This window comes from Corvus brachyrhynchos, unplaced genomic scaffold, assembly GCF_000691975.1.
Source record: "Corvus brachyrhynchos isolate BGI_N302 unplaced genomic scaffold, ASM69197v1 scaffold56, whole genome shotgun sequence".
Lineage (NCBI taxonomy): Eukaryota > Metazoa > Chordata > Aves > Passeriformes > Corvidae > Corvus > Corvus brachyrhynchos.
In genome coordinates this window covers 10,648,313-10,671,830 of record NW_008238664.1, presented here as the reverse complement: position 1 = coordinate 10,671,830, position 23,518 = coordinate 10,648,313, and the positions used below count along the sequence as shown (strand labels likewise).

Here is a 23,518-nt window from a genome sequence, read left to right as displayed (position 1 = left end):
GGACTTCAGTCCCCCCACACATGCCCAGAGGAGTGGGGATTTGAGAGAAGTGGGAAGTCTAGTGAACCAGGAACAAACTGTCTGTAATTGAATCCCAACATTGAGCCTGTAACTGCTGCTATGCCAAATATCACTACACTGGTAACACAAATTCAGGGCGCAGCCCCATCATGAATGGCAACCCTGGATATTCTTTTTATGATTCCCAGTGAGAATGGGTACTTTTGTATTTAGTCCAAGCAGTTAAACAAGTTGAGCCACAAAGGGGTAACTATGCAGAATATAGTTTATGCTATTCAGGCACATACAACCATGTTTTTGGCAAAATATGAAAAGCATGTACAAAGGGTAAGTTATTGAAAGCTGACAGCATCAAGAGTTTGCAGATTTTATTTGGAGTCCTCGCTTTGTGCTTCATCTTCTCCAGTGATCTTATTTCTTGCCAAGTCCCTGTACCCCATTACCCGCTCTCTAGATGGTCCAAGATCTTCCAGCTGTTTTCTTTGTCTGGTTTCTAGTTCTTCCAACCGCTTGCCAAGCAGGGCAAGCTCTCTTTGATGCTGCTCCTCCTTGAAATGAAAAGGAAAAAAAATGTGGCTCTATTACATTTTGCACACTTACAAGGGACCAAAATGAGCAATACTTTCATTTTCTTTAAGGAAAATAAAAACTGTGAAGTCCAAAACCTCCTTATTTGTTAAATTTTACTCATCAGTGTTTTGTGGGTATTGTTCTGACATTCTTGATGAACAGCATCAGGAAGAAATACACTTGCAGCTGTTCATCCTCTCAGATGAAGGAGCACACAAACCTGAGGCCTCAGTAACCACAAATCTGTAAAGTCAACCTGGTCAACATCAGCCAGAGAGATTTTCACCCTCAGCAGCTCAGCATAAGACTCTTTTAACCACACAAGAAATCAAGCTTTGTAATAATGAAACTGTGGTGTGAGAACAACACTGTAGTATTTCTTGCTCAGAAGGAGCTATTTAAAGCCTCTCAGGAGAGGGACAAAGTATGGAGAACTGTGTTAAAACTGCCCATTTGTTACATCCTGTAACATATCCTTTGTCTTTCAAGTACTCCTTCCTATTGCGAGGAAGGGAACACGTCTAGATAACTCAAAGTTTCTTACTTCTGTTTAGAGATGAACTACACCTTCCTTAAGGCTAAGGTCAGTATAAAAGGACTGTTCCAGTACCCTCTTTTGCTGTATTATTTTCACGACTTATATCACCACCTGAAGAAGGGAGAAGGATGCTTCAGGCCCAGGAGGCAAGGCAGACGATGGCATTATACTGACTGGATTGAGTGACGGTATGTTAGGATTCAGAATTATACTCCGGAATTCATTGTGCCGACGTTGCAAGTCCTTTAGTCTCTTCTGGAGGCGAGCATATTCTTCAGAAGAAACATTCTGTCTAGGAAATAACAGATTTCTTATTGCTCAAAATCTTTGTTACCCCAACACAGCAGCACAGCTCTCCATGAGTGCTCTGCTGTTTAATATCCCCAGTTTCTTATCCTTACACAGTTTCTTATCCTTACACACCAAAAGAACTGGAAGGTAGAAGATCTGTGTACATCCTTTTGCCTACATGTCTGTCTAAACGTACCTCTACATATTTAGCTATCTGCTCTATTACTGATTAGAATTTACACAAAATAAATTAAGCTTTTAATACCATTCACAGTAGTGAGTCAGAGAAGCCACATTAAATTAATTATTCAAATCAAGCCTGCCATAGGTGCTCAATGAAGAGAGAAAAACCAGGACTTTATATTTCAAAGAGGATGCCATGTCTGTTTCTCTTGCAATTCTGAAGTCTTTTTCACTTCCTTCTTTTAAACAGATTCCTGCAACTGTGTCTATCAGGTATTTTTTCTCTTTTTCTTCTCAAAGAGACAGCCCTGCAGTTGTCTCATAAGCTCTCAGCTGCCCATCCTAAATAGAATCTATTCAAAGAATTCTAGTGCTGTAAAGGCCATTAGACTTGACTCTGGTTACTACTCTAGGTAGCATATACCTTCAAAAATACTTCATATTTGTAAGTCATACCTTGGGCATATGTAATTTTTCAAGATAAGAAGAAGTGAAGTTTATTACCTATTTAACACTTGATTTTCTTTTTCTAGTTCTTCCATCTTGGCTTCCAAAAGTTCTATTTTTTCACGCATCCTCCTTTGTTTATTGTCATTGAGAGTCTTTCTCTGTCAAACAGATGTTTCAAACAGCTAAATAATACCTTGATAGATTAGATCCTGTAAAAATTAAATCTACATTACATGGTTTCAAGCTGTTACACTTTATAGGATCTTCTTTCCTTAAGAAGAGATGCTGTGTTGTTTGAAGGTGCTAATATTCCCATGCTGGGAAGCAGAAGAGATGGCAAATGATCCATAGTTGTGAATGAAAGAGGCACAGCTGCCAGTCATTTGTTGGTCAGTGACCAGCTGTACTAACAAACGTTAACTGTATCTGAGAGTCAAAACAGTCATTCTTTAAATGACCATGTATAAGTAAATATAAGCATAAAGGCATGCTTCCTTCTTTTTTTCTCCTGTTGATCTTAACTTTCCATGACCTTAAAAGATACTGGTAGGTTAACCTATGTTCAATGTGTAACACTGCTAATTAATCTTGAGCTTTTATAAACAATCTGCCTTTTCTTTCAAATTATTTAATAAAAAGTAAGCTTAGAAGAAGAAATAAAATTTTAATATTCCATCAAGGAAAAGTAGCATCATTTGTCTAGTATGTGAAACATCACCCTCCCTCATTAAGGGGGTCCACCTCTTAAATATCCATCAGTGCACATGTGTGTGTGCAAAGAAAGCCTCACAAAATCTTTGATGGCATTATAACAAAGTTGTTTGCTGTAATATTCTTTTGCATGTCACTTCAACCTACTTCTATGCTAATCTTGAAGAACCCAATATATTTAGTTATTGTATACAGTAGACTGCAAATAAACTCTTAATATTGAAACAATTTTAGCTGGCCAACATAAAGTTGAACTTCACACAGGCTGGATCGTTCAAAAAAGGAAGAGACAACATGCCTTTTTCTGAGCAACAGCAGCTCGACACAGCTTGTTCTTCATTTGCTTGTATTTCTCTTCATACTCTGCCATGTGCTGAGTAAGCATATGCTTCTCCTGCAGCCATTCCATACGTTGGTATTCTAAAGTCCTTTGGAAAAACCAGGTTAAAAGATTAAGAGGTTATACAAACAAAGCAGTGCATTCAGTTAATGCCTTAAGGCTCTTAAAATAGATGCATCTTTTCACAACTCCTACTTGTATATACTTAAATAATCTGATTTAAATTTGATTATGTTAACAATCTAATTGTGACTATGACATTTGAACTTGTGCATTAACATTATTCTAGGTTTTGGTCAACCATGAGGCAAGTTTTGAAAACTGATTCCAAGAAGCTAATTGTTGGTGCCTTGCTGGATTGGCATGCTGTCAAACCACCCACAGAAAATTCCTCAATTCAGGTCAAATGATCACACTGGAACACAAGAATAGATGCCTATGCTAAACATTAGTTGTCAGAAGAGCTGACAACTACCTTCTCTAGGAGAGCAGGGTGTTGCCCTATGGGGTCTACTAAGTCTTTGTAACAAACTTGCTCAGGATGTGCTCCCAACCAGAACAAACACCAGCTCAACAGGAAGCTCCCACCAATATGGTTTCTAGGTAACATTCCAGGTGAACACACACCACCAATGGCATATGTTATCTGTTTAGACCTTTGCATGGTTACAATATACTAAAATTAGGCTGTGTTCTCTAGCAGTGGATAGGAAAGGAGCCAGTTTCTCCATGCTGCCTTGTTTGTTTGGGCTATCTGCATTGCGAGTCAAAGCAGACAAGAACTAATGGCATATTTACTTACTGTTAAAAATTAAAATCAAATGGTGAGATTCTCTGCAGTAGACTTTAAGAAGGCCAAGGCTCAGTATTAGTGCATCCACACTGCTCCAGTCCTGAGCAGATGCAGCTTCCCTACAGGGACTCTGAAGCATCTCCATAAATTTCTCAGCAAACCACCTCTCCCCTCCCCACAGTAGAAGTATTGGGCACCATCCAGTCTCATATGGTAAACAGGGTCCTGGCCCATGTGTTACCTGTTACGGCTCTTTTAGTTGACCCAGCATGGCTTGTGCCTCACTCTTGACTGTAAATAACTGCTAGTACCCAGGAACCAAAGCACCTGGGGCAAGCACTGCTTAGCACTAAAAGGATTTCAGCTGAGGCAATGGTTAAAAATGCTCGAGGTTGGGTGTGGGGGTTTTTGGAGGTGTTCTGAGGGCGGGGGTGTTGTTTGTTTGGTTTAAATGCCACTAACATTGTTCCGAAAATGCTTAACAAGTGCCTGTTTGAGCTCATCTCTGATTTGTATCAGTCTCATAGTTTGCCTTCAGCTCTTTTTCTCCTTTCACATTTTCATTTCCAAGCTTAAGATTGACACAGACAGACATGCACCTGCTTTGCCTACTTATGTTCAATGCTCAACTGGCATTACTTTATTTATCTGACACTTTTAATCTTATGTTTTCTCATCTTTTGGTCCCTATTTCACTTCCTCTTGCTTTGGTGCAACTTAACTCTTTGGTGTTCAAGCTCATAAGAATTTACTGAGCTGAAGAAGGATGTCCTATCACTCACAGATTCATAAAAAGAACAAAACATGTCCCAAGGCTCCCAGGGTAGCAATGGCACAGACCTGCAGGACTTACATGCAGGCTACAAAGCTGCTTCATTTTTGCAATACCAGCCTTAGTGCATCTCCCAGTACCTACATACTTGTACAATGATCTCTGAGGACTGACAAGTTCCTTCCACTGCCTTCTCAGGAAAACCTAGTCCTGACTGGTTTGTGATCCATAAATATGTAAATGACACTGACAATCTCATTCAAGTAACAGCAACGATCTCATGCAACATATGAATACGCCTCCTTAAAGCAAACATCCAAACTATTTAATGTGCTAGTGACATACTCTGCAGTCCAAATGCAATACTACCTTCAAATGTTACATTGAAAAGCAGTACTTAAAACTAATGACAACATAGCAATTGCAGTACCAATTAGTAGCAAAAGAGATGTTAAAACAAAACAAAACAAAAAAGGCACATTATGCCTCTTGGAGATTTTATACTTAATCTGGGACACTGACTTTTTAAAAAACCCACCACACAATAATCCAGTACAAATTAGACACGTATTTGGTTACTAAACTAGGAAATTCTGAAAAGCCATTTCAGACTGACAAATTAATCTTTAAATTCTAGGGAAGTGTTCATTTCTATACGAAATCTGAATAAGATTTGGCTTCCTTCTGCATTTATTATCATATTTTGATGGTATGTGGTCAAGCTTGTCTAAAAAAAGGAAAGCGATTATTTTTAATTTTGATGAGAGGAACTAGAACATATCCTATCAGCTTTTACTTACCTCATATCAGCTAAAAGTATCTCATGGGAAAGGAAAAGAAGTATATGCACATATACTGACTGGGATCCTGGAACCTCATCAAAGCATAATACAATGCTTGAAAGCTTTTTTCACCCATGCAGCTTAAGCACTCTTAAAAGAACTGTCTGAAACTCTAGATCCATTTATACCTATAGAAGTTTGACATTCACTTCAATATAAGTAGAATTTTGTTTTATGTAAGCAGTGTATCTCACTAATCAAGAATTAATTTTAACAGACATTAATAGAAACAAACTCCGGTTTTTAAAGCTGCCATGAGGAAAGCTTTTATACATGCTGTGCAACAGAACGTACAGCCATTTTGTACAACTGTCCAGTTATTTCCTGTTAATTTTAACTTTCTGACTTTATTCAGAATGTACAATCCATAGTTAAGTAATCCACATGAGAAACACAAGCAACATGAAAAGTAAAGCCAAAAGAAAAAAATTACTTCTCTGTTTCCAGTTGAGCTTTCTCTGCCTGAGCCCTTGCATGTTGACATTCTAGTTTCGATCTCTCCATTACTTCCTTCAGCTTCTGATTAGACTCCAGCAAATCATTTTCTGATTGAGAAAGTGTGGCAAGCTGGAGTTGCATATCATGTACTTGCTACCAAAACAAAAAAAGATTTTTTCAATTTCAGAAGGTATGCAAATAACCAGCAATTGATTTTGAGATACTGAGCAATAAAAAAATGGAGACACCAATGGGCTTTAGCTTTTCATTAGCCTTTTTTACTTGTTTCTTTTCTCTTTACTCAACAGTTTCTCCAGAAGCTTTACAGTAAATCACTACGAGACAAAGGGTTTCTATTGCAGTTGACATGAGAAAGGTAGGCAGGACTCTTCAGTCATTGATGTATCCCCCAGAACTTGAGAAATCCAACACTTCAGCCCCCAGGGCTGAACAGAATTCGAGGACCATGCAACATTTTAGTAGCAGAGCTATGGAGCTATCCAGGCTCCTCTATCTCGTAACACTAATGTGTTACAGCCAGCAGTGACTGTACCAACCAGTTCACAAAATAAGGAAGCACTGAAAAGTCCAAGCTCTGCAGCCAGCATATAGAAATGATCATTTCCCTTTCCTTTTCCTCCCCCCCACATGGACACTTAGATCCCCCAATTTCTGATTTCTGGAGAAAAAAAATAATTGCCTCAAACTGCAAGTGCACACAGCTTGCAGAGTACTTTGATGCAAAGCTATTGTTGTTACCAACTAAATAACATCACAGGCAAGCAGGAGTTAAAAAAATTGTTTTATTTTCAACACTGCCATCAACTGACTCTGCAATAGAAATATACCTCTTTACACTAGTTTGTTCATTTATGAAACATCTGTTAAACACTTGAAGACCCTCAGATGAGAGATGCAGTAAAAATGCAAGGCATTACCTAGAAACAATTTATAAGTCTCCATGGCAACTGAATCTCCAGTTAAATAGTGCATAACCGTATTCAATATATCAGTCTATAAACATTCAGCTTTGAAATGCCTGGTACCCACAAAACACATGAAGCAAAAAGCTGTAATCCATTTATAGAGGTCCAGGAAAGCATGATTGATTTCTGAACACTTCTCTCTAAATATCTGTAGTACACATTTTGTCCCCCAGGGAAAAAAAAAAAGCCTTAAAAATTCAATCTAATCTTCAAACACAGGACATGGTAACCACAGGAAGGAATGTATTTCTCTATAAAACACTACAATGCAATAAAACCTTACCTGTTTCAGATTAGCATTTTCACATTTCTTTTCTTCCAGCTCCTCTGTCTGCATGGCTTGCTGTTGAATTTTTAATCTAAAATTGTGTAAGACATCCTTATTTTTATCTAATCAAAATACCAATGTTATAAATTAGGAAAAATCAGCCTGACAAATAAATAGCATTATTTGAAAGGCTGATAAATATTTAACTAAAAAAATATTAAAATATATTTCTATTCATTCTTAAAATTCACAGAGGAGTAAGACTTCTGGAGTTTGAATCATTTTATCATACTGACCTTCATACAAAAACTATAGTAAACCAAGTAAACTCACCACCATAATAACCAACTCAGAGACATTGTATTAGGGTCTCAGCTTGCCAGGTGCTGCTATGGTGCCATTGTGGAAAGAGAAATGGTTTACTCTAATACTGGCACTATGCCAGCAGCTAGCACTGAACCAGTTTTAACAAATGTGTATTGCTAAATTATTACTTCCAAATGGTCACTGAAAATAACATTTAAAGGTTCAAATGAAAAGTGGTTTTTTTTAAACCGTTCATTTTTAATTCTGTGCTATTTTTTTATATAGTGCAAAAGATAATTTTGCTTCATCCACTATAATGAACATTTCATAATGAAGATTTCTGTATCTATGAATAGCAAGCTTTTCTACTGTCTACTGTAAAGAAATTAAGGGGGGAAAATGAGAAATTTGTGCTAAGATTAGGAAAGCCACACTACCGCAAACGCTGAAGTTCCTTTTTGCTAGATTCTTCTGCCATCTGCACAGCACGTAGTTTCTCTTCATACTGATCTTTTTCAGATTGTCTCCAAGAATCTTGTTCCAGTTTCATCTTCTCTAGATCAGCTAATCTGTTCTCGAGTTCTAACCTGAGACATTATTCAACATGCACATAAGAATCACTACAAAATGCCAGAAGTGTTTAGTTTAAATTAACACAAAAGAGTCCTCTTTTAGAAGTTGAGGAAGAAATCAGTAGACATACTTTTCATTCTGTAAGGCTGCAATATTGTCAAAAACTTCCTCCCTGGCAGCTTGCACTTTCCGAATTAGCTCCCGATCCTTTTCTACCAAAAGCACTTTATGACGTTCAACAGCTGCATTAAGAATTTCCTTGTCGGACAGCAGTCCTGCATTATACATTTAAAAAAGTTAAACATGTCATTAGTGATAAGAACCTGATGAAATCCTGTATTCAAATAACTTTATAAATAAAAGGGAACTAAAAATCTCAATTCAAATGATAGAATGAATGGGGGAAGGGAAAAAAACAGAACACAAGAGAACCAGAACAGATCTTTCTTAGTATAACAGTAATACTTCCAAAACTTTTGAGAAGTAACCATTACACTGGAATCATGGTCTACGAGAGTTTCTTACTTTAATATACAACAGTAATTAAACAGTTGATATTATTATAGGTTTAAACTCTAGAGCAATTTATACTAAGCACTTGTGTCTGGATTTAAAAATTTTTTTTAAATGTTCCACAATAGCCATGGAAAGGTTGAGCAAGGAAATTTTCTTTTTCTGGAAAAGTTTACTGTAAACAGTAACTGGTTATCAGTGAAACCAGCACCTGGGCTACAACAAATCTCATATTTTAATCCACCTATATTACCAAATAAGGCATTTCTAAAACTATGACTCTATAGGCAGGCACAAACGATACAAATTAAAATCTTGTGACTAACACCTGTGTTCAGTGGCAAATAAGCCAATATGCTCTAACAGTGGCTCCTGTTTATTTAGCTAATTCAGTGATGCAAATGGAATTCCACAGTAATTTCAGGTTAACTTAAATCTTGTCAGTACTGAGTTTCATACTTCATAGGGCCCAACATTTTTAGTTTGCAATATACTGTAAATATATTGTCAATACAGAGAACACCACTTTTTCGTTGCTCTTAGCGAGCTTAATGTTAAAGCAAGTGAACAGAAACAATTATTTCAGGAAGACAGAGGTACTATTTTGGGGCTATGGCCAATCAGTAAGAGGACAGTTCTCTTTAGAGCTGTGTAGTGATTTAAACACAACTAGTACTAGAAAGTTTTGTCCTTTTCACTCTAGAAAGCTATTTCAAGTTGCCTACGTAGTCAGCTGCTTCAGGTATCTTAGAACAATGCGTATTTCCTTCAAAGAATGAGCTAGGTACTGTATTTTGTAAGGCAGCCTTATTGAATGGGTATCAATTCCACAGACACAGAATCAAAAAGAAAAACCCCAACCACTGAAGCCCTACAGCACATTAAGGTTTCAAGCAGAGTGTGAAAGACTCTGGAATTTAGCAATAATAGAAAAAAATAACCATATGAAGCATATAATTTGAAATAGATTATGCTCAAGTTGTGTCACAAATGCACTAATTTACATAAATGTAAAACTGCTCTCAACTGTTCTTCACCTAGCAGAGCAAGTGAAACACACAGTTATTTCAAATACCAAGTGAATTGTCAGATCTACGACCTAGACCAGAAGCAGAAGGTGAAGGCTGCCAGGGAGTGTTCAGAGAAAAAAAATCATTATATTATTCTAACTAGAAGTAAACAGATGAAACAATTACAAAATAATTTCATACTTTACCATCCATTTCACTTTGAATCTTGTTTCTCTCTCTTTCTATCTCACTCTTTGTTCTTGCTGCCTCCAGTTTGATATTTGTTACTTCCAACTTATGTGAATGTTTAAGTTCTTCTACCTGTGAATTAGAAAAAAACAACACCAAATTAACTATAATAAATTTATATATATTTACTTCATTTCTGACTAAAGATACCTCAGAGTCAAGCTAAAGTAAAAGTAAATTTAATCTCCATAAGTAAATCAAAACAGTGATACTCGGTGCCAGAATATCAACTACCTCCCCAAGAATTTCAATTTGGTAACTACTTATAGTCCCCCTGGCCTCCTGGAGTGCTACATTACTTTCCCAAAATCCAGGTTTTCACAGTTTTAAAGTGCATTTTAAATCAAACACTTCTCTGCAGACACCTCAAATGGCCTCATAAAAGTAGGAGCTTTAAGAACTTCAAATCAAAGAAAATTACTGCTTGCATGGAAACTTTCTATAGTTTAGGCATTTGAATGCAGTAATTACACGGTCAATGAGAATTAAATATCTGGAGGAAAGCACTTATAATGAAAATCCATTCACAATGACAAATGTAATTACAACCTGCTAGCATATACAAGTGGCAAAAGGTTAAGAATGACACAGTAGCTTATTAAGTAACTACATGGAAGATTTAGGTGCTTATATACTAAGTTGATAACATTTCAGGGCAGCTTGAAAAGATTTAAGGTGGTTTTTTTAAGGCAGAAAATCCAGAAGACAAACACATGCACCTGTGCTCAGGAATAAGTCTGAGTGGGAACAGAAGCAGGTGAAGGATAGTATAGTAAAGCTTCTATTTTCCTCCCTTTGAGAAACAGCAACTGGAACATTTTATTTTGTCCTACTTCTGGAAGGGAGCAGAGAAAGCCAGTTGATACAAAAAGTAAAGACTGTAACAATCCTCTATATATTCTGGGAGACTATTGAAAAATGTTAAACACAAGTTTTCCCGTCCTATTTAGCATTAATGGGGGACAAGTATGGCATACTACATAAAGAGGCTTTAAATAGTGGTATAGCTATATCCTATTCCTATGGTAAATTAGAACGTTTTTAATGAATGACCAAAATTAAATACTTAGCAGTCATAAATATGCACTGTAAAAAGATCTCAAAAAAAAAGGAAAAGCGTATAAACATAGGAAAAAACCTCTAAGATCTAGTGCCAACCAACAAAAGTTACTCAAATATGTTTTAAGACAATGGTCTACTTAAAATGCTATGATGCAATTCTGTACGGAAGTGTTTCTGTACAAGCTATGCTGGCATTAGCCCAAGAAAAAGGCTATGCTAATGTGACTACCCTGCTTCTAATATAACCTAAATCTTCACAAGTAATTCCAATGCAGCTCGCTTCCTGTAGCTAACACAGCCCATTCAGAGGATATGTTTTAAGATCTCCAGAACCCATAGCTCCATTACAAAAAAAAGGAAAAAAAAATCAGTTTAAAGCTCTAAAGGCTGGCTGTTTTCATGAGCATTAAAAACATGAATATAAAGATACCTCTTCAAGTCTTGTTCAAGAAAAAGATCTAGAAGATGGAATAATAAGAACAAAACCTCAATCTTTAGAGATACTTTTAGGTATGATGCTTCTCCTGTAAAGTCACATTGTCTTTTAACTGAAACTGAGGGAAAAATTCCATACCTATTTTAAGTCACAGCAGAAGACATTGTTATTTTATTCTTAGTGCAAAATATAAACAGAAAAACATAATAGGATGTGAAAAATGTATTTCAGATACCAGAAAAGTACTTACTTTAGCAGCTAAAGAATTGACTTCTCGTTCAGATTTGTGAAGTTTGCTAGTTAAGAGAATGTTTTGCTCATGACTCATCTGCAGTTCTTTCTCAATTCGATCAACCTGTAGTTCCGCAGACTTCTTTTCTGCCTTGAATGAAGGAAGTATTTTTAAGATTTTTGGAGCTGAGTTGCTGTTACTCATTTGAAATGTTTGATTGATCTGGGCTTTCAGATATTACTGACTCATTATAATATATAATATGATATATAAATATTCATCTTTGCTCAACCATATATTCCAATACAACAAGGGTCTTGAATTTTACTCAAAAGTCACAACTGTTTGTACTAACACCTCCTACACAGAATCACACACATTTTCAATCCTCCTTCATAAGGAGGTGGTGTAATCTGACTTGGTTAGGAGGCAGCAGGTGTGCTTACCAGTAAATTACTGGGCTGTAAACAGTGTAACTACAAATGGTGCTCAAAAATGTATAATATGCTGGCCTATGCAGTTGCACTGACAGAAGAATTAACATCATGGAGAAGAAATAAAATGCAATTACTGTATTATAGACTCAAGACCCAATCTTTACTGAATATCAAAAAGGTAATCTAATATATGAGTTCACCTTCCTTTTTCTGAGCATTTCTATTTTCGGCAGGGCACTCTTTAAAGTTGTCTAAGAAGATTACAACACTTTTTAAGTTGAGATCAGAGCATTTTGTAACTAAGGTATACAGCAGTGATAACAGTAAAAAAGAAAATTAACCATCTATCTGCATGCTACCACTGTGCAAAGAATCTACATGAAAAGGCTCACTACCTAGGGAGGTAGCAAGAACAAGCAGAAGGTCTGAGGACCACAGATGAGGAATACAGTGGAATCCTGGGGAATGTACAACAGGCCAGAAATACCAGTTTCTTTAAGGGAGAGCAACAGCCAAGAACTAAACAACTGCAGTAATGTGTTGGGGAAAGAAGAGGCACAGGTAAGGAAAAAAGATGACAGACAAGGAAAGGATTAAAGAGAGGAGTATCATGTGACATTTTTGAAAAGAATAAAGAATTTACAGATTATTAACATACTGGTTTCTAACTCCAGCCAAGTGGTAAGTGCTGACATGACCTTCTTACTGACTACAAATACGGATATCACTCGCCTGTTTAGAAAGGAGATCATTCAGCAGAATCTCTCAGTTGAGAGACTTTCCAAAGTTGAACTGGCAGTGCATGACTCCCAGTCAAGTACAATTTGATTTTAAATCTGAAATGCACAAATTCAAATTGTAGAGTCAATGGCCAAATTATCAGTGACAGTTCTGTCAGGCCAAGTGTTATTCTTACTACACTCTACAGGGACGCAAAACAATAAAAAAGTCTTACCTCTAGAGACCGCATCATGGTCTGCATCTCAGCTAACTGTCGTGCTTGTACTCTCTGAACATTTTCTGCTTGCACACCACAGTTGTGTCTTTCTGCTCTTAGTTCTTCTACTTCTGCTTCTAAGGCTTTTAATTTCTGACACAGTTGTGCCTTTTCTCTAGAAAGTGCCTCCACACGTTTACTGTCCCTTGTGGGATCAATGCTAAGCAGCTGATTATGGAGTTCTTCCTTATCTTTATCCAGTCTTGCAATCTGATAGTTGTTAATCAGAAAAATAAAAAGCACATTGGTTATGTGTCAGGCAGCAACAATTACAGCAGGTAACAATTCAGAAAAGAGCAGCAGTGGACATCTAAAATATTAAGAAATTACATTAGCATTTGTTTTCTTGCTTAGAATAGGAAATTCAAAGCAAGACCACCTGAATGCCTATAACTAGTGGGGTCTTTTTGAGAACACTACAGAGTGCAATACTGATGGACATCATCATTAGCAAGATGGATGATGGCATGGAGTCACTTTCAGCAAGCTTGAGTACGACACCAAGCTGGGGGGAAATGGTCAATCTGTTGGAAGGCAGAACTGCTATCCAGAAGAATCTGGACAGGCTGAAGGAATGGACAGAACTGGGTCCTCTTCAACAAGAGGAGGAAGTCATGTATCTGGGATGGAGTAACCCAATGCAACAGTACAGGCCAGTAGCAACTGTCTAGGAAGCATCTCCATGGAAAAGGATCTGGGGGTCCTAGTAGACAATAAGCTGAACATTAGTCAGCAGAGTACCCTTGCAGCAAAGATGGCCAATTGAATCCTGACAGACTGGCAGAAGGATAACTAGCAGATCCAGGGAAGTGATCCTTTGTCCCCCTTCCAGTACTGGTAAAGCTGTACCTGGAGTTTGTGTCAAGTTAAGATGGCCACTAGGATGTTCTGAGGGTTGGGAAACATGACATATAGGGACAGGCTGAGAGAACTAAGCTTCAGCTCGGAGAAGATACACAGTGATGGGAAGAGAGGCAACAGGCACAGTTTGGAAGATGTGAAGTTCCAATTACATATTATGAAAAAAGCTTACCATGAAGATGGTTAAATATTGAAATAGTCTGCCCAGAAAAACTATGAAATCTCCATCCTTGCAGATGTTCAAAACTTGGCTGAATATGGTCCCAAGCAACCTGATCTCATTACACTTCAATATTTTAAGCAGGATTTTGGACTAGAAAGTCTATTCCAACTTACCCTATGATTCCACTATTTTGTCATTACAACAGAACTCAATTCTGCTAATAACTCCAGACAGCCAACATGACTAGGCCCCAACAGATAACAAATCAAAAAAACCCCAAAAAACCCCAAAACTCCAAACCAAAACCCAATAACAACAACAAAACCCCCAACTCTCTCTTACACAGTAGTACAAAAGGTACAAACTAATCTGGAGACTGTAATTAACAAACATATAAATACATAGATTGTTATGTTTCAAAACAAGTTACATGGATTGAATATAATACTGAGGGCAAAAGAGTGAGAAAGAAAGGTATGTAAGCATTCTCTCCATATTTGGAGACTAGTCCAAACTCTGATCTGCAGCAGTCCTTTAAAAGTTTCACCAGCATTCTCTTTGAACAAACCCAATTTCTGCAGCAAAAGCCCTCAAAATGCCTTTTATGAGGAGATTCAATTGCATGATATGCCCAAGCCATCATTTAAGAATTAGGATGTTTTTATAGCCTCCTTGTGCTAAATGACATGGAATGTTAAAAAGCCCTTGAGAGAAACCAGATCACACTGTGCCCTGGGCTCAAGGTAGTTTCATTCTGTGTAAGTCTGCTAATTAGCTGCAGGACTAGCATAAACTCAACAAGCCCATGAGAGAGGCAGGCTGTAAAGCAGCATGTGGGTTTAGCTCCAGGAAGGACAACTGTTCTGTTTTTAATGCACTGCATTTGCAAACTTGGATTGATTTTGAAAGTGACAATTGCTTTGATTTGTGTCTGATGTTTGGAGTAATACATTCAAATCTGGCATCTTGGAATATATGCTTCCAGACAAATACTTAAATGGATATGCAAATGACATCTGCAACTCATTTACAATGCTGTATGTATTTAAAACATAAATAAGCTGGCAATTTATTTAGCTACATACACTTTTGAAAGTCTGAAGAAATGAATGAATAGTTTCTTCAAGAGCTAATATAATTGAAATAAAGTTAACCAGTTTTCAGTATCCTTTTGATTATCACCATCATGATCCAAACTAGGATCATGACAGGTACATTGCAAAATGCACCCTTATCTGCTATTAACAATACCTTACCTTCCTTGATAAGCTGCCACGTAAGTAATTTAAAGTCTAAACTTACATTGGCTACTCAGATAATTTATTAATTTCAAATTAGCATCATGTCTCAAATTCCATCACAAATGTGATTAAAAACAGGATTAAGCAAACATACTGGCAATCATTTACCAGAAAGCAAGTTATTCTTACTTTTAATAGCAGAAATAATATTGCAACCCATCACTGAACAAATCTACAGAGGCAGCCTTAGGTTAAGTCACAAAAGTGCTTTGAGAATTCAGAGAATAGAAACAAACATCATGAAATGGTGTCAAACTGACAACCCTTCAAGTACCAACAGTTCCACAATGTTCAAGCTGCTTTGTCAGAGATGTTTTCTAAGCTACTATAATGTTCTACGTACCTCAGCCTCATATTTTATTTTCTTCTCTTCTAAAATATGTGCATGTTCTTCCTTTTGATGTTCAAATTCTGATTTCAGAAAGGTATGTTCATAACGAAGTTTGTTATATAGTGTTCTGTATTTTTCTACTTCCTAAGTCAGACCAAAAAAACCAAAAAATCAATTAAAAGTTTTCAAATTTATTTCCTTCAAATGTCCATGCAATGTTCCTATTGTTTCACAAGTTATCTTTGATGAACTGAATGCTGCCTCCTCCCTCTTCCATGATTTCATCCTTCCCTGGGACAACAGTACCACACAAATAATGTCATACTTTGCTCCCCTTTCAGTTTTAATTTCCTAAGGTTTTAGGAATAACTATAAAGCAGCAATCATGAAATAGAATTTCAGTACTTATGACTTACATTTTCTAGCTTCTGATAACGCTCCCTCATAGGAGACTCCAATTCCTCGTATATTTTTGCTTTTAACAGTTCTAATTTTTGAGGAGTTAGCACCTTAAAACAGAAAAGTATCATAAATAATTAGTTATATTCAGTTATTTACACTGTGATAGGCCACATAGCCAGGAATAAAGTATTTCAAATATGATTTTAGGAATTCTACTTGATTTTTCTAGGCTTTTCTAAAGAAATTTCAATAGTAGTTACAGAAGCAAAAAAACATATTAGTGAACTAAAAATATTCTGGAAGATAACAGAAGCATTTAGAATATCAGTAGTTATTGGTAAAAGCAATGCAAATTTCAGGCTGAATTGCCAGGAGATTTATCTCCTTTGTGGGGGATGGGGGAAGGAAAAGCAGTCTCACATTAAAGATAAAGAATGAGTGTCTAGAAAAACTTAAACAGTAAGTGAACCAACCCCAAAAGATCAAAATGAGCAACACCAAACAATTATTTGCAAAACACATTAGATGTGTGTTCTCCAATGGATATGTGGTACTGGTCTGAATGAAAAAAACATCAGGAAAGAGTCCTTGCCTTAAACTCCATTCTGTATGGTATTTTGTTAAAACTTCTTGGTATGGTTCACACAGCAAACTATCTACCAAGAAGCAGAGTTTAAAACAAAAAATTTCATCCACAACTGTGACATATTCTAATTTATTCTACTTTTCTTTCACTTATCTGTACCCTGAAGTCCCTGGAACTAGTTCTAATTATGGTACTGAGGTGCATCTCCTCCATTCAGAGTCTGGGATCCTTTGATTAGAGGCTATATTTGTTTTCTAAGAACATGTCCTGCGTTAGTTTAAGGAAACAAGCAGTTACATAGAGCGTCATCCAAGTTATCTTAAATGTTGAGGAGCATTTTTGTTTGAATTTTGTTTGGGATTTTTTAAGAAAAAGAAAGAAAGAAGAAAGCTGTCATCGTGAAGAGAAACAAATACCTATTTTTCTAGTCACTCATCCTAACAGGTTTAGGCACCTAAGTTACCCTCCAAGGCAGATGATTCTCCCCTTAACAGCAGAGCATGCACAGATAGAGACTGAGGGTCTTACACAGCACCTAACAACAGGATTTGGATGATTCAGTTAAACAAGGAAACAGTAATTTCAACCCACAGTCACTCTAGAGAAGAATCATTATTTGGATTGGGTGGATTTCAACATACCTGAAATATATCCAAGCTGGCTATATACACACTGCATTAAGAGAAAAATATGCATGGTCCTACTACAGGATAAAAATACATACTAAGTCCTTCCAGTAAATTATCTTACCTGCATCCTCACTTGTTCCAGCTCTTGTGTTTTACCCAGCAACTGATCTTGATATTCACTAATAAGCTGCTGAAATTTGTCATGTACAGTCTGTTTTTCAACCAACAACCGTTTCAGTTCATCTTGTGATTTGGTATAATCCTCTTGTAATCTGAAAGATAAAATGCATATTTACTTTATAGTCACCTTTTAAAATTAGACCTTAAAGCTCAAAAGACTCACACACAGAAGCAAACATCCGAACATCAAATAAGAACTAAGCTATTAATATTCTCTTCCTGTAATACATTGAAAAGTTATCCCATATTTACAAGTATAAAAAGTACTGCAAAAACATCATCTGCAATGTCTTAAAGGTACTTTGAATTGTTTATTTTCTAATATGAACAACACTCAAATCTGTCCTTACACACAGAAATAGCTGACACACAACACACATACAAATAAATCTCTTCCAACATTTAGCTTCACCTTTTAACAGCTCAAAGAGAGAACCTTGTTTAAATTGATGTACCTTAGATGTTCTGCCCTTACAGTTTGATAATTTGCTTTATGGTATTCACTTCGCATTTTTTCATCCATCAAAAGTTTTAGTATTTCTTGTGAATTAGCTGCATCACCATTTTCACCAACAGGAGGAAGGAGACTGCCCAAACCATCCATTTTATGATGACTGTTCACAATGAGTATGGATAAGATAAATGTATAACTAATCTACAAGACCATCCACTCCTTCTGCTGACATCTTAGAAGATCAAGACACCTGAACAAATACAAGGACATGTAATTAGCATTCAAATACATTCACAATTCAAAGGTTTCACATACTGCTTTTGCTTTAAGTACAGAAGAATCCTGGTTCTGCTGTAACTCAGATTAGAAACCTTTACTGAAAGTGCAACTCTTCTCTGTTCATGCAGCCTGCCCTTAGAAGTAATAGCCCTTCCAGGGACATAGAATACACTTAAACGTGAAGGTCATTTGAGTCAATACAAAATAAGAACAAGCACTACTATCTGACAGATTACATTAAATGTTATTTTCACTTATATGTTATGTTCACTTATATGTTATGCTATACACTGAGACTCCAACTATGATGCCCTAATTATGCCTTGTTAATCAGAGTTCAAGCAGAGGCCACAGACAGCAGACACATACAGCTTTTCTTACTAGTTATTAAAGTCAAAGATTGTCACACTATCCTAACAGGTTGTATTACTCAATACCCACTTTTTCAGCTGGAAGAAAAGCAGATAATTCTGTATTGAATTCCTATCAAGCCCTCTCTGGAGAAGAGTTAAGGTGTCAGGGACAGCCTGGAAGACACCTGCCCACAGTTCAGTCCTGAAATATGTAATTGATACATGTCACTTCCTTATTTTCAAAGCTTATCTTGTGGTTTCTTGTGACCTTTCCAGAAAGAGTTTTGCAAAATGTGATAATATCAGATTGGTGTGAGGAAAGCTGCAAATCTAAGTTGCAGAGAAATAAGTATTCTAATACACCCCATTAGTGCTTTTTGATATTTGAAGCAATGGGTATTAATCTGATCATTACTGACATTTCTACAGGATCTGGGAGAAGGAGGACTGTAACTGAATTTTAGGGAAGTTACAAAGCTTTGAAACCAACTACTGTCATTTTAGCTTTTTGCATAGCTGGACTGATGCCTAAGAACTCCAGGTCTGCAGCATGCAAAGTGTACCTTTGTACAAAGTGAAACTCAAACAGAAACAATGTTAAATCTCTACCATCACTACAAATACCTCACCTTCTTTATATGCACAATTGCATGTATGTTTTCTACTATGGCACTCCTTCATGGATGTATCTTAAACACTTACAATTTGATTTTATAAACCCCTGAACTATAAGCAAGAGGAAAATCTGTCTTCCATACAGGAAGTAACACCCATTCCACTAAGACATGATAATGTCAAGAAAACTTAAATGTAAGACTTTCTTTCCCATTTTTTCTTCCTCCATTGTTAAAATGGGAAAAGGTCAGAGAAAAATCTACCACTTATAACACTAGTCTAGGCAAAGCAACAACAGCAACTTCATATTCTGCTTTACCCAAATTTGCTGAGAGAATGAAGAGGAAGAAATCAGAATAAAGAACATTCTCCTCCGTGACTGTCCTATATGCACAACCAATTTCAAATATTCATAAGTTCTGAAGAACCTTCTAATCAATACAATCTCTTTTTCATCCCTGAATTTTGTCGGCTGTTGAGAAACAAAGGACAACAGCAAGTTTCAAACTCAATATAAAGACATTTTCAATTGTTAAACCAGCAGCTGGATGAGGAGAACAGGTCAGTGATGCTAAGGACAATAAATCACATGAGAGGACAGAAAGCTCTGGTATACAGAGAAAATTCAAGGCAGCATGTCCCTAAGAATTTCTAAGCATATCACCAGGGTTAACATGATCACTATTAAAAACAAACAAAAAAACCCCACACTAACAAAAAGAACAAATCAAACCAACAACAAAAAACCCCCAACAATAACAAGGCAACAGGACTTTTCTCCATCTCAAGTCTTTGCTTTCGTATGCTACAGATACTAAATGTAACTATCAAACTGTAAGCCAAAGCTCAGAATTAGGAACACACCATTTAAAGTTGAGTCTGAATCCTGCTGCTTACTTGAGTAAGAAGTATTTCTGAAGTGGCAAAATGGATATAAAGTCAAAGACACCAAGAAAACACGACGTTTTCTGAGAGCACGTCAGCCAAAAGATAAGCTGAAACACAGCCTTTTGTACTTTCTATTCCAAGCTGCTGCAGGTGAGAAGTATATTCTTTCCTCACAGCTCTTGCTACTATTAAAAAGTGCAAAAATTATGAAGCAAGACACACACCTGGCCATGTATTCATATGCATGAAGATTTCATGAAAAAGATAAACCGAGAAAAGAGGGAGATAATTACAGTTGACAAAACAAGGCTCCAGACTGCAAAAACCTAAGCTGTATTTAAGGAAACAAAACTATTTTGGCTTGCAGGGACATCTAGCGGCAAATGTCGTGATTTGCATTCCTGGTGACAACTGAAACACAACAGCGATTTCATTACTTCGTGAGAGCTCTTTCCTCGAAAACACAAAGAGCAATTTGTAATATTTAACCTATTCACATTCTTACAGGCAAAAAAAATTTTTTGTTGTTTTGGGGTTCTTTTCCCCACATCACTTCAAATAACTTCTAGCAGTAAACTGTCAATAGTCAACCACATTTAGGGATACAAATACTGTAAGTGTATTACCAACCAGAATCTCTTCTGTGCTAATGGCTAACAGTACTTGCTCACAGTCAGTGAACAGACCTTAAATAATCTTCAAAATTACACAAAGACTACACCCATAATTTTTGAGAAATACTTTAAAAGAACACTAGGTTCTTTCTCTCTTGGAGATGCGTTCAAGAAGTAGAGAAGCATAAAACATACTTTAAAGAAACTAAAGCTTAATTCTACACCTAAGCTATATCTAAGCTTAATTCTACACCTATATATTTACCAAATTTTATCAAGCTACCAAACTGCAAATTTGTATTAGTTGCTCCAAATTCATACTATGAAACTTTAACATAATTTTCCACACGTATAAATATAAAAGTATTGGTGCAGAGTCCTGAAATCTAGGAAAAGCATGCTCTGTAGGTAAAACACCAATACTTACTGTAGAATAGGTAAGTGAAGCAAATCAATTACATTTCTAAGAATCACCTTTGTTTTGCCTTTTTTCTCCAATTATTTCTTCTCCTAAAGTGAGAAACATTGCTGAAGTTCCTACTATACATTTCCCCTCTTTAGAGCTGCGCATCATGAGAGGGCTTTCCTTTAGCAAGATTTTTCAGCTATATTATTTTAACTTTTTGTTTGCTACGAGCTCTTAAAATAGAATACTTGCATTTAGAGAAAAATATGATGATATCAATATAATTTTATTTCCTTATATTAGTTTTTATGGTACTTCATTTACAACAGCAAGGCTTCCTTCTTGCTCACCTGGCATAACCAAATGACATGGCTGCACCATGTATTGGTAATTCCCCTGAGTGCCATACATAACTCACTCATGGCTCCCTTTTCCATACCATAGCCACACTTAAACCACTTAAATTTACCGTGTTTGAACACTGTTTTAAACAGTTAGAGGATACAATAAATATAATTTTGCAACTACTGATGAAAAAACTAACAGTGTTTAGCCTTGTGCCATGTTTTGCTCAAGCAGTAAAACTCTCAGTAAAATCTGTGGAAGTCAAAGAGCTTCTCCACACAATGTATGGTCTAATTCCTCTGCCTGCTTCTGTCACAGCTCCAGACCTCTTTATTTGCTCTTTCTTTTTTTCTAATTGAATTAACCAAGATCTTGTGAAACAATGAACTATTTGCCTTAAAGAGTGACAAACTCAAAGAAAGCACAGGCTCATGAAAGCAACTCTTCAAACACCACCCCCTTCTCATCCCTGCTCAAGAGTCTACAGTAAGACCAGATAATGAACTAATGAAAAAGTGTAATCCAGCACAAGAGCTCACTGTCACCAGGAACAGGAGGTTCCACTCCTCATTTCTTTATCCCCATTCCTGTTTGTCATTCATCAGACCCCTTCAAGAACTGTTTTAACTCAAGAAGCCAACACACTCAAACAAGCAGAAAACACTCAATAGTTCTTCTGTGAGGTCAGTGAGTCACAAGAGCTCATGGAAAAATCCAGCAAGCGACATCATCAGTGAAAGTGGGCAGCTGGTACAGACTAGGGGAAAGGAACAAAGAGCCAAGTAAACAGACAGGAGGAGGAGCAAGCCTTTCTCCTTTCAGGAGCAGAGAGCTGGCACAGCAAGGAGCTCAGATGTTCACAAAATCGCAGCCTTGGACTAGATACCCAGATTTTAGACAGTCACAATTCAGTGAAACAAAGCCTATCTTAAAGAGCTACACAACACACTCATAAGAGATCAGACTTCTCGAGAACACCAAGTGTGTAACAAAAAAACCCCAAACCCCCTTCTACGTAATTTGAGAAATGTGACAGCACACTGCATATTAACAGTAGGGCTAGAAAGTTCCGTAAGTTAGACACTGGTCAGATATTAGTGTAGAGAATCCAGTGAAAAAAACCACTTAATACATCTGTGCACCTAAGTGCAGAAATTTGGAGAACATCTGTATTACAGAAGACATCACTCTCATGCAAGCTACTATCACTCCCTCCACAACACTCACTACTCAAAGTACAAATTTCAACAACAATTAACTATATATTACTGCAGTGTCCATCCCTACACATGGCACACAGTACCACCCCTTCAGTTTCTGTTTTATACTACAGATCCGGTTACTTATTAGGTAAAAAACAACAAACAGGGTTCTCTCTTAGCTCAGAGTTAAAATTTGTGCTTTAGCCAGACACTACCAAGTGAAACTGACAGAAACTGATCAGTTACTGATCAAACTGAATTTTGAATAGGAGCTACAGCTGGTAAATTGAGCTGTACTCAAGAGCAGCCCATCTACACACGCCACGTGTGTTTTCCACTGTTTTTTCATGGCAAGAAACCTTCAAACACACAAGCTTTTGCTCACTAAAATCTCATTCAAAGTTCTACTCGGGCATACAAATGGCTGCTTTTTGCAAATATTTCTATACTTCTACAACCAAAACTCTTCTGAAAAATCACTCCCCTTTCATATTGACTCAAAAATCGAGATGTTCAGGCAGGGCATAGGTTTCATATTAGTATACGTATCCCACACCTCCCGTAGGCAGAAACATGATTTTATATACACTCTACAGTCTGGACGAAGATCGAGCGAGAGGCCAAGCAAGCTACTTAAGTCACCACGACCTTTTCACTGTTAATTTTTTTGACTTATGGACGTAGGAGCTCGGTCAGAGGCACAACACTAACACGGCAGACGCACATCCAGAAGCACAGGAAAATAATCATTATCCTCACAGCGCACGTGGCTGAGGATCGCTGGTGAAAAGCAAAGCAGACAAGCGTAAACACTTGAAAGACTGCAGCGAGCGGGCTCCTCCTGCCCCTGAACTGTGCCAGGCGACCCCGAACGCAGCAGGCCACAGAGGC

General features: G+C 37.0%; 1 protein-coding gene across 9 annotated transcripts; it reads right to left on the bottom strand.

Annotated features, from left to right (window-relative positions):
* Positions 1 to 268: 268 nt before the first annotated feature.
* Positions 269 to 23,512, bottom strand: CEP83 (centrosomal protein 83). 9 transcript variants are annotated; one of them, XM_017737841.1, is made up of 16 exons: positions 18,646 to 23,512; positions 17,927 to 18,175; positions 17,413 to 17,563; positions 16,091 to 16,183; positions 15,687 to 15,818; positions 12,977 to 13,228; positions 11,603 to 11,734; positions 9,812 to 9,926; positions 8,213 to 8,357; positions 7,947 to 8,096; positions 7,219 to 7,294; positions 5,945 to 6,102; positions 3,063 to 3,192; positions 2,108 to 2,211; positions 1,241 to 1,421; positions 269 to 569 (listed from the first exon to the last, which is right to left on the bottom strand). In XM_017737841.1, exons 2-16 carry the CDS (start codon positions 18,073 to 18,075, stop codon positions 390 to 392), a joined length of 2,148 nt encoding a protein of 715 aa, XP_017593330.1. In that variant the 5' UTR covers positions 18,076 to 18,175; positions 18,646 to 23,512; the 3' UTR covers positions 269 to 389. The 9 variants fall into 9 exon arrangements, 8 of the variants coding, with proteins under 8 accessions (XP_017593330.1, XP_017593331.1, XP_017593332.1 ...); XM_017737842.1 differs by having other exon boundaries at positions 19,187 to 23,512; XM_017737843.1 differs by having other exon boundaries at positions 19,492 to 23,512.
* Positions 23,513 to 23,518: the final 6 nt, after the last annotated feature.

Coding starts and splice junctions, on each gene's coding strand:
- CEP83 (XM_017737841.1), bottom strand. CDS start 18,075: ATGGATGGTTTGGGCAGTCTCCTTCCTCCTGTTGGTGAAAATGGTGAT. Junction 15,819..16,090: donor GTTATCAGAAGCTAGAAAAT/GTAAGTCATAAG, acceptor GGTCTGACTTAG/GAAGTAGAAAAATACAGAAC. Junction 2,212..3,062: donor CTGCTGTTGCTCAGAAAAAG/GCATGTTGTCTC, acceptor TCTGTTTGACAG/AGAAAGACTCTCAATGACAA.